General features: G+C 38.6%; 1 protein-coding gene across 5 annotated transcripts in view; it reads left to right on the forward strand.

Annotated features, from left to right (window-relative positions):
• The window catches only part of upf2.L (UPF2, regulator of nonsense mediated mRNA decay L homeolog), a 44663-nt gene that overhangs the window by 12442 nt on the left and 18126 nt on the right, over window positions 1-14095 (forward strand). For all 5 annotated transcript variants that reach the window (XM_018252725.2, XM_018252728.2, XM_018252726.2 and 2 more), the window contains exons 6-14: window positions 3351-3488; window positions 3694-3797; window positions 6275-6360; window positions 6563-6671; window positions 8366-8479; window positions 10658-10774; window positions 11225-11410; window positions 11638-11841; window positions 13697-13972. In XM_018252725.2, coding sequence (XP_018108214.1) covers window positions 3351-3488; window positions 3694-3797; window positions 6275-6360; window positions 6563-6671; window positions 8366-8479; window positions 10658-10774; window positions 11225-11410; window positions 11638-11841; window positions 13697-13972 — 1334 coding nt within the window. The remainder of the gene's footprint in view (window positions 1-3350; window positions 3489-3693; window positions 3798-6274; window positions 6361-6562; window positions 6672-8365; window positions 8480-10657; window positions 10775-11224; window positions 11411-11637; window positions 11842-13696; window positions 13973-14095) is intronic.

Below are 14095 nucleotides of genomic sequence, written 5' to 3' on the forward strand. Positions count from 1 at the left end.
CAATCCTCTGTGCCTGTTCTTTCCTAGGGCTTCTTCCGGGTTGTAGGCGCACTCACGCTGGCGTGATGATGCCGGCGCACAGTGGCATGAAATTCAAACCTATTTAAAGTGGCAGATTGTATTTGTCAGTGCCCGTGATAGGATTTGTTCCTGGTGCTTAGCTGTTGCTATTCTGATCTTGAAAACCTGTTTTTGACTACCTGTTGTGACCCCTTGCCTGATATCCGACACCAATTCTGCCTTATCCCTCTGATTGACTTCCTGGTTTGACCCTTGCCTGCCTGACTACGTTTGTTCTCTGCCTGCCCCGACCCGGCCTGTTCTGATTACGATTTGTCTCATGCTTTGTACTGTGACCCTCAGCTCAAAGACTCTTGCCTTACAGTTGGTGTCCCTCTGCTTGTCTAGAACCCCGCGCCTTGCACTTCTCGTTTTAAGACCTGGTGGCATCTGAGTAGCTGAGGGCTCCTCCCGAAGCAAAAGGCGGCTGCTACAGGCGGAAGCACGAGCTGAGACCAGGGTGCTTGGCATCGGTTCTAGATTTAGGGTGCCAGGCGTTGCATAGAGCCAGCAAAGAATATCTTTAAGAGATAAAAGAAGAGATCCTTCTTATTCCTAGCATACAAACAGCTTGAGGAAATAATTATGGCACAATGGAAAAACAATGGAAAAACCCCGATCACGGTACAGTTTTCCAGGTGCTTCTCTCAGACTCTCATCCCTTTCCTCAAGAGTGCACCAATCTCTGGTCATCACCTCCAGCATTTGACCCTCCAGTCTACAGACTATCCAGGAATACCACTATCCCAGTGGCAGACGTGGCAGCATTGAAGGACCCTATAGATAAGCATCTAGAAGGCTTCTGCAAGTCCACCTTCAAAGCGGCAGGTTCCGCACTCTGGCCTATCTTTGCTATCGCCTGGGTTGCTAAGGCCTTGGAGGTCTGGGTAGAACAAACAGCACAGCTCATTGGGTCAGTGGATCCAACTACCAACAATCTCCTTTCTCAAATAGCAGACGCCACTACATACATCGGGGACGCAGCACTTGACGCAGCAAAGATGGTCGCTCAGGCTTCAGCGCAATCTGTGGCGGCTCATCGGTTCCTGTGGTTGAAGATTTGGTCAGCCGATCTAACTAACATCTAAAAGATCCCTGGTCAGCATCCCATTCCAAGGGAAACTACTCTTTGGGGACGAACTCGATAAAATAATCTCTCAGGCAACGGGCGGCAAAAGCACCCTCCTTCCACAAGCCAGACCCTAGAGAGCACCCTTCAAGAGACGCCCCTTTTTTCGTCCCTTCAGGCAGGGCCAAAGGACTAAGTCTCAAGCAGATAAATACAATCCCAGCTTCCGATCACACTACCAAGGCAAGCAGAGACCCAGCTGGTCGTCCGCCAAGGCACCACCGAAGTTCTCTCAGGACAAGTCCAACACAGCATGAAGGGGTGCTCACCCCCGAAGGGATCCCTCTAGGAGGTCGACTCCAATCCTTTCGGGAGGTGTGGAAAAGAAAAATACAGGACCTGTGGGTCCTTCGGGTGGTTTCAAAAGGACTCTTCACTCAAAGACCACCTCACAGATTCTTCATATACCGTTTACCCAGACTAAGCCACCAAAAAAACGAATTCCTCCCGGTCATCCAAGACCTTGTCTCGGCGGGAACTATTCAACCTGTACCACAGACAGACAGGGGAAGAGGGTACTATTCCAACCTCTTCATGGTACCCAAAAAGGACGGCTCTCTGAGACCAGTCTTAGACCTAAAGGATCTCAATCCCTTCATCAGATGGTGCCATTTCAAGATGGAATCAATACAGTCTGTCCTGGCATCCATGGAAGACAACGAATTTATGACTGTCATCGACATCAAGGATGCATATCTTTACATTCCAATTCACCCGGCTAACCACAGGTTCCTCAGGTTCTATGTGAACTTGCTTGGTTCCACCATATCGTTACCCTGTACCACCCTGGGACCTTAACTTGGTACTCTCAGTTCTACAGGAGGACGCATACGAACCGTTGGACGAGATTCCTCTGTCAACACTAACTGAAAAGGTGGTGTTTCTTCTGGCCATCACATCGGCCTGGAGAGATTCGGAATTAGCTGCACTCTCATGCAAGTCACCTTTCCCCAATATTCACAAGGACAAGGTAGTACTCAGGCCTACTCCGGACTTTCTACCAAAGGTAGTATCGGAAGTTTCACCTAAATCAGGATCTCATTGTACCTTCATTCTGTCCAGAACCCAAAAATCCTCTTGAAACCAAATTGCACAAGCTGGACGTAGTTTGAGCGCTCAAGTCCTACTTACAAGCTACTAAGGACATCAGGAGAACCAATGCACTATTCATTATTCCGAATGGACCTAAGCGTGGAACTAGAGCAGCCAAGACAATGTTAGCTAAGTGGATTCGCACCACCATCACCCAAGCTTATGCTGTGAAAGGGAAAACTCCACCAATCAGAGTGAGAGCTCACTCTACTCGATCAATCAGTACGTCCTGGGCTGTGCGACACCAAGCTTAAGTCTGCAGAGCGGCCACTTGGGCGTCCCTTCACACTTTCACACGATTCTACAGGCTACACACACAAGCTTAGTGTAGTCTCTTAGGCAAGAGAGTGAGAGATTTTGTGTACTCACCATTAAATCTTTTTCTTTTGTCCTATCTTGGGGGACACAGGCCTTCCCTCCCTGTATAGACACTGATGTTCACAACTAAATTGTTCTGTTACTCCACGTTAGGAGATATACATTGTTCCAAAGTTTTTTAGGGGGTTACTATACTCATCTTCTGTTTTGGGTCATATTGCTCCTTCTTCTGTAGAAACTGAATGTAATAGGAGGAGGCAGGGGATGAAGCCCAGAGCAGGAGGGAGAGTCACTTTTAACATGTTAGTGTCCATTCTCCAGCTGCAGGATCTTCATCCCCACGGTGCCTGTGTCCTCCAATATAGGACAAGAGAAAAAGATTTAAGGGTGAGTACAAAAATTCTCTCTTTTGATTCCAATTGTCCTGGCTTCTGAGCTGCCAATACCAATAATCTGAAACCTTAAAATGTGACATTTATATTATATAAATACTTAGTATATTGTATACTTAAATGTTAGCTACCCCTTTAAACAAAAAAACGACCAATGTGAGTGCTGATACTATCAATATACACTTACCAAGTATCTCACATTTTCTGAAACGTTTTATTTAGTATTTTTTTATTAACTCAAATTAAAGTTTGCTGTTAGTATTTCTTGCAGAATTCATTGTAGTTGTTAATAAACCTTTTGCAAGAAAATGTTTTGATATTTTTTTGTTAACTCCTGGCCCTATGTCCATATTCAACAGATAGTAAAGAGAAAGATGTGCCCACAACAGAAGAGCTAGAGCTGGAGTTGGAGACTTTGGATATCAATGATGAAGGCATGGAACTGGAAGGTGCTGAAGATGCAGAAGACCTAACAAAAAAACTTCTGGATGAACAAGGTAAGAATGTTCAAAATTCTAAACCTGAAAAAAAGATAAATGCAGAAAATTGGCTTGTTTAACAGCTAATTTCTTATATGCATAATGTAAGCAGACTTAAACCGCTAGTGACAAAACAAGGGTTACATCAAGATTTGGAATATTACTTTCTAGAAAGTTAGTAAATGAGACTTTAAATTCTCTCTTCTTTTCCCCTGGTCAAAAGAGCAAGAAGATGAAGAGGCAAGCACTGGCTCCCATTTAAAACTCATTGTAGATGCTTTTATTCAGCAGCTGCCCAATTGTGTTAATCGTGATCTGATAGATAAGGTATGTTGTCATGTATATCCCTTTTTATCTTTTATGTCTTTATACATTTATATGACTTGGTCTGCTTTAAAAAAAACTTTAATTAGCATTTAATTCAGGAGCGTAACTACAGCGGAAGCAGACCCTGTGGCTGCAGGGGGGCCCCGGAGGTATAGGGGGGCCCCATGAATAAACTAGCTAATTAGTTTTTTTGTTGAGTGTTAATAATGTGTTGTGTTGGTTCAGTATCTATTTTCCTTAGCCAGCTTAGCCTTCCAGGTAGCTACAGCCTCAGCCATTAATTTTTTCCCCTGTCCTATAGAACAGAGCTTTTTCTCCTATTCTTCTGCTCTGTACTATTCTTGCCCCAGCCACTAGATGGTGCATGGATGCTTATTAAACAGGGTATATGAATTTCTGAGCTAACTTGTAGGATGTTGAAACTTACTCCAACCTTTAGGTAAAGCCACCATACACAGGCAGATTTTGTCGCAACTCTGTAAACAATCTTATCGGCTAAACAATCATTTGAACAAACCATTCACCCATACATGGTAAACGATATGTGTATTTTGTTATGTAGTCTTCAAGATCTAACATAAATTCACTGCTGACTATCTGTTCTATTGTTTACTTTCATATAAGGCATATGCAGTGAACGATCGTTTAATGATTATCTGACCAATTTAATTGATTCAAGCCAAAACTGTTTAAACCTGTCTGATCGTTACGACCATATGCACCCCATCAATGTAACGATAAGTAGACTATTTTATCAGATCATGCTAAAATCAGTCTTTTCCATACAACAAAATCTGCCCGTGCATGGCTTTTTCTAATACTAAAGGGGTGTGTCAGGATCCAATGTCTCTGAAAATTTATTTGGAGCTAAATTTTCCCCTCTGCCTCACACTGTATATGTATTTAGAATGATAAAATATTGTTCCTGGAAGTTATTATTCCAAGTGTTAATATGACCTTTAATGTATTAAATGTATGAAATTTAAATTTAATAAAATATGGGACAGGTAGGGTGTTTGTATCTGCAGGGGTTTTCCTAGCCTGTTTGTGCTCTGAGGCAGCTTTCCATATTCTTTAACCACGCTTACTTGTTTAGCTTGAGGAGGGGGCCACATAGTTAGTGCAAAGAATGCAATTGCGCTCTGCACTAGAATAGCTGAAATTCCAATTTAAAAAACAACTTTTGACTCTTAACATTACCAGGAGCATGTTTTGGCACCCCTGGTAATATACAGTTTTTAAAAAACTGATTTCTGTAGAGGATTATGTGTGAGGAGCACTTGATGCGTATTGAAATTGCATGTATCCCTTTAAAGGAATAGTTCAGTGTGAAAATAAAAACTGTGTAAATCAGGGGTCCCCAAACTTTTTTTTACCCATGAGCCACATTCAAATGTAAAAAGAGATGGAGAGCAACACAAGCATAAAATAGTCCCATGGGGTGCCAAATAAGGGCTGTGATTGGCCATTTGGTTGCCCCTATGCGGACTGGAAGCCTACAAGAGGCTCTACTTGGTACTATACTTAGTTTTTATGCAATTAAAATTTGCTTCCAAGCCTGGAATTCAAAAATAAGCATCTGCTCTGAGGACACAGAGAGCAACATTCAAGGGGTTCGAGAGCAACATGTTGCTCGCGAGCTACTGGTTGGGGATCACTGGTGTAAATAGATAGGCTGTGCAAAATAAAAAATGTTTCTAATATAGTTAGTTAGCCAAATATGTAATATATAAAGGCTGGAGTGAACAGATGTCTAATTAAACAGACAGAATCCAACTTCCTGCTTTTCAGCTCTATAACTCTGAGTTAGCGACTTGAAGGGGGGCCCACATGGTACATTTCTGTTCAGTGAGTTTGTAATTGATCCTCGGCATTCAGCTCAGATTCAAAAGCAAAAGATATGACCCATGTGCCCCCCCCTCAAGTCTCTGATTGGTTCCTGCCTGGTAGCCAGGGTAACCAGTCAGTGTAAACCAAGAGAGCTGAAAAGCAGGAAGTAGTGTTCAGACTGATATGTTATACATCAAATCAATCCAGCCTTTATACATTACATTTTTGGCTAACTAACTATATTAGAAACATTTTTATTTTGCACAGCCTATCTATGTACACAGTTTTTATTTTTACACTGAACAATTCCTTTAACAATAAGATTAAATGCACATTTTAGGCTACAGTAGGATCTATGCAGCCATGCTGTATTACTGTGTTTTTTTTTCTGCAAAGTAAATGGATAGTTTATGTGAATCCTCATTTTAGATTAAATTTTACTTGGATCAATAGCTAATAAATGTTTCTAGTCAAGATGATGATATTTGCCATAAGAAGCTGAAGTGAATAATAAAAGGCCTTCACTTCTGTGGAGAACATAATGAAACCGCAGGTTGCTGTAAATGTGTGGATTGGAGCAATTTCACTGTTGGTAAATACATCGAGAAACCATAACATAATGCTATATTCAATGTGTTTATTTGCAGGCAGCAATGGATTTTTGCATGAACATGAACACAAAGGCCAATAGGAGGAAACTGGTCAGAGCACTTTTCATTGTTCCCAGACAGAGGTACTATTATATATCCTAATGTTTTTGATTAATGTTACTGATTAGGAGAACATTTTTGTACAGAGCCATTTGCAAAATATGGCAAATGACTGAAAATAGGAAATGGGACTAGCAATAACATATTTTCCTTAATATGACTTACCTGTAATGTTGTATAATATTTTGAGCCTGTAGAGCCTAACAGCATATTCTTCACTTTCAGACTGGATCTTCTCCCTTTTTATGCCAGACTAGTGGCCACCTTGCACCCATGCATGTCTGATATAGCAGAAGACCTTTGTTCTATGTTAAAAGGGGACTTTCGTTTCCATGTAAGACTTACTTTTACTTTCGTGATCTTAAAAGTAACATTCTTTACATATAGTTTTCAGGTGGGTCAGATAATTACACTTTTTCTGACCTAACTCCACATAGGACTGACCCTACTCTTTCAGTCTTCTTCATTGGCTGAAAGGCCTCTGGCACTATCCTTTTTAGGGAGTTATGTAATAAAAGGCACTAAGTTTGCCTAGAAGCAGTAACCCATATCAAACAATTGGCAGGTAGAATTTACTTCTCACCTGTTTAAAATCAAACATCTTATTGGGTGCTATGAGTTACTCCTCCTGGGCAAACTTAGTTCATTTTACTACATATGGGGATAGCCTTGTGCCTGCCCTACTGCCTCCAGCTGACATTGGAGAGAATCACTTGATAAGTTGAGATGAGTCAAAAACAGCATGAAGGTTTCCATGAAAAACAAAGCAAGAATAAAATAACTTTACATAAGTATACAGTATACAGTATGGAAATTAGAAATGAGGCAACATATTGTTGTGATCTGACACATGCTTAAATTTCTTTTCCATTTTCTGCAAGTAACAAGAAGCTTAGATGCACTGTTGGGTTAGAAACTTGGCATACAGGAGATCTGCGGGGGAACAGAGTCCCCAGAATATCTCTGCTAGTAACCCAAGTAACCTTCCGATAATGGGAGCTGGCAAATAAATTGATGTAAGTGCTTATAGCTGTTGCCAGCCAGTTGTACTACAGTTTGGTTGGCAAATGCACACTGGGCTCCTATGTCTACCATTTGCAGTCATTCATGAGTAGGTTTCTTATAAGTTACTTTTCACATGTCTAAAGGGTTTTCAGTAGCTTCATATGCATTGAACTGCCACATCTTTGAACAACAGACCATATTTCAGATGCAATATATTTTAACAGTCCTATACAGCCAAAACTGGAACATTTTTTTTAAAATTTTGCCCTGCTTGATTATTAAGAGATCTTGGCATCAAACATGGCTTTTTCGCTGTTGAGGGAAAAAAGTATTTTTGAAATTGCCTTGCAGCAGGCTTTACATTATTATCTTGGAAAGTGGGTAGATAGGATTTCAAAATTGAAAGAGAATACATAAACCTCTCTACATTGTGATCATCACATAATATATACTATCAAGCTTTATATTTTGTTGTGATTGGTGACCTTATATTGTAAGTTCCACTGGGGAAAGATGAATGACGATGTATAATCCCTGTGGACACTGTTACTTGGTGGCACTGTATTAATAAAGGATAATAGTACACCAAAATAGTTAGTCTCAACAGTTTTAATTTTTTTTACCGGTTTCCTATTTTAAAAATGAATTTGTTTAATTCTTCACTCTGTCGATACTGAGTGCAGCTAATACATGTATCAGCTGTAAAAGTTGGACGGATGGTGTATGCTCAGTTGGGACTGAAGCTTCTGTTTGCCAGATATATAAGAAATTGTAGAAAGTTGGCGATGCTACTACCACCATTCTCTTCATGAAATATTGCTGGGAAACATGAGAGAGTGGAAAATTTAACTTAAAACTTGAATTTTAGGATACTGTTAAGAAAAAAAATAAATTGTTAAAGGTATACTATTTTGTTAAGAAACTGGTGTACTACTTGAAACCAATTGCAATGCTTGTTGTCGTGTGACCTAACTTGGTTGGTTTTTATTACCCTTTAAATGTCACAATGCATTTTTTTCACAGGTTAGAAAGAAGGATCAAATCAACATTGAAACAAAGAATAAGACTGTGAGATTCATAGGAGAACTTGCGAAATTTAAAATGTTCAGCAAAACGGATACACTGCATTGTTTAAAGGTTTGTGTTGACTCACAATGGCAGAGTTTGATCTCTGAAATGCATAGGTAAAACTGAGCGACAAAACACTGGTAACTATCGAGAATTGCATTACATTTTATTTGTTGTAGTACTGCTTGAAATATACCCTGAGAGTACACTTGTCAATATTTTCTGCCTTGCGCCTGCACATAGATATTGCTATTTACTATCACGGGTAATGGGGGGTTGTTGTAACGTTTTAACAGTAGTTTTGTAGTAATCTAAAAGCTATGTACCCAGTAGGGGCTCATTACATCTCACAGTAAACATGGGGGATGGTCAGGCTCACTGGAAAATTTTGGTCAAACAGGCAGCTTAATGGTAAAGAACTTGGTTGTAGCCGCCAAAGCAGCGAAGACTTCATTAGAACCACCAATCACTACATTCATAAGCAAGAATTTCTTATGAATCTCTGTTTGACTGGATTTCTGAGAGTAGCTTAAATCCCTATGAAAACCATTTATCTGCACACTATTTTCCTTTAGAAAGCTGCATTTAATAAAACCATGTTGCCAACTTGAAAACCCTGGCCTAAGGGACAGACATGGGTATGATTGGATCAAAACAGTGTATGAAGGTAAAGGTGGAAAGAATTAAGTTTCTGTCATTATTGCTCTGCTTGCTGACTGGTGCTGCTGTCCTCTCAATAAGATGCAATCACCACAACCATTGTTTTTAGGGATTTATGTACTGTTTAAACAAAAGAAAGTCAATACAAATGCATGGCTGACTCTGCATACTGTGGTCATTGAATATAGTTTCTTGATCCTAACTGGAAAAAACTACACAGGGCCACGTTGGCAATTTAGACGCCTTGGCTTAAAGGGAGGGCAACAAGATTAGGTAGCTGCCCCTCTTAACCCTATTTGATAAAGCTGTTTCTGGTTATAACATATCTATCTGTGCCAGGTGCTTTAAAGGGAGATGGATAGGAAAGGGAAGCCCCACAATGTTATTTTAGACTAAGATGGAAACGATGTACAGCCATAGTCCACAGAGATGAAGTAGCTGGGTTTGAGTGGCAAGCAACCTGCTGCCGTAATCCGCAGTAGCATATATATGCCCTGCTCAGTATCTTTTAAAAGGTTTTATTTTGTTTTATTACATTTAAAACAAGAACATAGACACGAGAAAGAAAGAGGTATACACTGTGTCTTCACACAAAACCATAGGAATACAAATATGCATTTCAGTATGAGAAGAACTTACTACAGGATCCAAATATTCCTGACTTACAAGGTGCCAAGCAACAACGTTACATAACTGACAGATCGTTAAATGGGTGGTTAATTAGAGGGCTCAATTGCATGACTATCCAGCCAAGGGGACCATATCCTATCGAATTTCGATGGGCATCCTCGTCCTTCATAGGTAAGTCTAATCGCAGGGAGAATTTTATTAATCAAGTTGATCCACTGGGCAATTACAGGTGCTGTGCCTCCCTGCTCAGTATCTTAAAATAATTCTCAGATGCCTGTTATATGCCTGAATTGATACATTGATTCTGACCAGTGTCCTTTGGCTCAGAGTAGTGCACTATACTGGTACTTTCCCCAGTCTCATGGGAGGTGGTTGAACCCATGCATAGGGCTGGGGTACTTGGAAGCTTGTATAGTTGCCTAGTCTCTCTAAGCCTTTCCTTCCTTAAAGGGGTTGTTCACCTTTAAATACATTTTCAGTATGATGTAGAGAGTTATTATTTGTGATTTTTGAGTTATTTAGCTTTTTATTCAAAGCTCTTCAATTTGCAATTTCAGCAATCTGGTTTCTAGGGATGAAATTATCCCAGCAGACATGCATTGATTTGAATAAGAGACTGGAATATGAATAGGAGAGGTGAAAGGAACGATGAGTAATAAAAAGGAGCAATAACCATAAATGTGTAGCCTTACAGAGCATTTGTTTTAGATGGGGTCAGTGACCCCTAGTTGAAAGCTGGAAAGAGTCAGAAGAAGGCAAATAATTCAGAAACGATAAAAAAGAAAAAATGAAGGCCAATTGAAAAGTTATTTAGAATTAGTCATTTTATAACATACTAAAAAAATAACCTAAAGGTGAACCACCCCTTTAAGAAGTAAATATAATAAAATACAGATTGTGTCTACTTTTATACTCAGTCCTAACATAATGTAACTATAAACATAACACTTTGCACAGATGCTGTTGTCAGACTTCTCACATCACCACATAGAAATGGCATGCACTCTACTAGAAACTTGTGGAAGATTTCTTTTCCGATCTCCAGATTCTCACTTGCGCACCAGTGTCCTGCTGGTAAGATTTAACCTGATATTTCTCCTTCTGCAAATTATGCAGATGTTTACAATAGGTGAGAGGGTGATATAGTGAGACATACAGTGCGGGAGATCAATGTAGTTGTAAAGTTATGTTAAGTTAAGATAGTAGTGGTAATTACATAATGATATGAAACATGAAACATATTTTTTCAGTGAGAATAGACATACCTGTTATAAACTGAGCTTTCAATCATATATTGCCCCTCCTCTCTGCCTATGTTTTACTTTCTGTGAATGGCAATTATAGTGCAACTATATTCAGATTAGGAGCTCATACAGATGAGCATTTTTACTTGCTTTAACACTTCAGTAGCAGCAGACAGCTGCATTTTTAAGAAAGCATTTTGCTTCTTTCATAGTTTATGCACATAACAAAACATATTGGTAAATTCTGTTTGTTATAATGCTAATATAAATTTATATTTAGGAGCAAATGATGCGCAAGAAGCAAGCAATGCACTTAGATGCCCGGTATGTTACAATGGTTGAGAATGCCTACTATTACTGTAACCCACCTCCAGCTGAAAAAACAGTTAAAAAGAAGCGACCTCCACTACAAGAATACATCCGAAAGCTTCTTTATAAAGACCTTTCTAAGGTCACCACTGAAAAGGTGAGGGTTTTTTTTTGGCTAGCTAACTCTGAATTTTTTTTCAGGTTCCAGGCTTTTGAAGACCCTCAATTGTTTAAGAGATTGCTTATTGGTTACTTGCATTGTCCTATTTTTCTTCCAATAATCTGAGTTTCTCTTTCAGTTTCTTTACTATGTCATGGCTATTGTCAGTTTGCAAAAGTAACTGAAATAATTTATTTGCTCATGTTGATAATTTGTGATTGCAGGTTTTGAGGCAGATGAGGAAGTTGTCTTGGCAGGATCCTGAAGTGAAGGATTATGTCATTTGCTGCATGATCAACATTTGGAATGTTAAATACAACAGCATTCATTGTGTAGCCAATCTCTTGGCAGGACTGGTGCTTTACCAAGAGGATGTTGGAATTCACGTTGTAGATGGAGTGTTAGAAGACATACGTCTTGGCATGGAGGTAAACTAGAAACTAAATCCATACACTAATTTTATTGACACTGTGGTTTAAAACAAGTTTTTCTTATTTTATTTCCATATTCTATTCTTCATGCTTTGAACATTTTAAAGGGCCAGTAATACCAAAAGAAAATGAATTTGTATGCATTTAAATGAAATGTACAATTATTTTTCTCTGGTAAAAAATGTGTGTTTGCTTTAATTAACTGTGATGTAACTCATTTTAATATGCTACCATGCATCGATTGGGGTTGACAAGTTCCAGTATGGATATAGGTTCCTGAATTTTTAGAATACACTGCCAAAGAACCATTCCACCTTCTCACTGCCACCCCCCATATATTTAAAGCCAGACCGCACCATTACTCGAAGTTCTTGACCAAACACCAACTAGAGCTTTTCTGGATTGAGAACTACCAGTAATTTCAATTTCATTTGGTTCCTATTTTATATCCATAGTAGGTGGCAAGGATGTTGAGGGATATTTTTCCTACAGCAGAAATAATTTGGAGGAGAAACCACCCAGATTCACATGAGTCATATGGCCCATACAGTGGATTTGGTAAGGTAATACTATAAACAGGAGTCAAATGTCATTCATGGCTCCCTATGCAACTATTGAATGAAACCACATGTAGCTACGTATTATAGATTTTGTTATAATATTCTAATAAATATTGCCAATATATGCAATTACATACATTATTAATGTGTATAAAAATACAACACGATAAAGACCTAGTAAAACTTTTTGAATGAAACAGATACATGTTTAGTATTCATAAAATAATGATTCCTGAAATTTCATTCAAAAAGTGTTTTTTTAAAAGGAATTGTTCAGTGTAAAAATAAAAACTGGGTAAATAGGCTGTGCAAAATAAAAAATGTTTCTAATATAGTTAGTTAGCCAAAAATGTAATGTATAAAGGCTGGAGTGATTTGATGTATAACATATCAGTCAGAACACCACTTCCTGCTTCCCAGCTCTCTTGGTTTTACTAACTATATTAGAAACATTTTTTATTTTGCACAGCCTGTCTATTTACACAGTTTTTATTTTCACACTGAACTATTCCTTTAATTACAAATTGCTTTTCCTGAAACATACCTCAATAGCTACTAGCAAAACTGCTTGATTGAGTGACTTTTGTCAGAGTCATAGTTGAACTACAATAACTGGAGCAATGGCAAATCCCTAATCTAAAAAAGGACTGCACCTTATCTTGTTTGTGTAAAAGTTGATGTATATTTTACATAGCGTTTATACAAAACATGCACATTTGTATATTTGGATTTATAAATGAAGTCAAAGATATTTCTTTCCTTAGCTCAGAAAACTGAAACTGTTTCATATTCACAATTCTTTAAACAGAATTAAATCATGCTACATGTATTTCCATCATCTAATATTAATAGGTCTTTGCTCTGTAATTTTTGTTATTTTAGCAGACTAGTATTAATAGGTCTACAGCAACTTGTCTTGGTGGGTAATCTTTTAGAGAAACTCGGCAAGTCTAGTTGCTTTAGTTTAGACTTATTAATACAATGCATCATCATATAGATTCATGAAAATGCATGGTGCAAACTATATTTAAATTGATGGCTGTTCATTTATAATAAGAAATATTATGAAAAATCATATATTTTTAATCATGGCCATGCGAGTTCTGGATAGGAGCTACCTAAATCTGCATAATAAAATGCAGCAATCTGCATGAACCAAGTGTTGCAATATTACTTGTGACATCCCCAGGGGGCTAACAGTAATTGGTTGCTCCATATTAAAACCAGAAATCAAATGCAATCTCTGTATACATTGTTTGCCTCCTATATTTTTCTATCTTCTTTTCTTGTAGGTTAACCAGCCAAAATTTAATCAGCGGAGGATTAGCAGTGCAAAATTTCTTGGGGAGCTTTACAACTACAGAATGGTTGAATCTGCCGTTATATTTCGCATACTTTATTCATTTATCTCCTTTGGTGTAAACTCTGATGGAAGCCCCAGTCCTCTTGATCCTCCTGAACACTTATTCCGCATTAGATTAGTTTGCACTATCCTTGACACTTGTGGGCAGTATTTTGACCGCGGATCCAGCAAAAGAAAGCTTGATTGTTTTTTAGTTTATTTTCAGGTATGTATGTGCTCTTTCATTCTATAGTCTTTTTTTTTCAGTTCTTGGTCTGTTGTTAACCACACTTGTTTAAGACCTGACTGAGGACAGCCCCACACTAGGGAAATATTTAAAGTAAAGTGG

The sequence above is a fragment of the Xenopus laevis genome, chromosome 3L (genome assembly GCF_017654675.1).
Source record: "Xenopus laevis strain J_2021 chromosome 3L, Xenopus_laevis_v10.1, whole genome shotgun sequence".
NCBI classification, from domain to species: Eukaryota; Metazoa; Chordata; class Amphibia; order Anura; family Pipidae; genus Xenopus; species Xenopus laevis.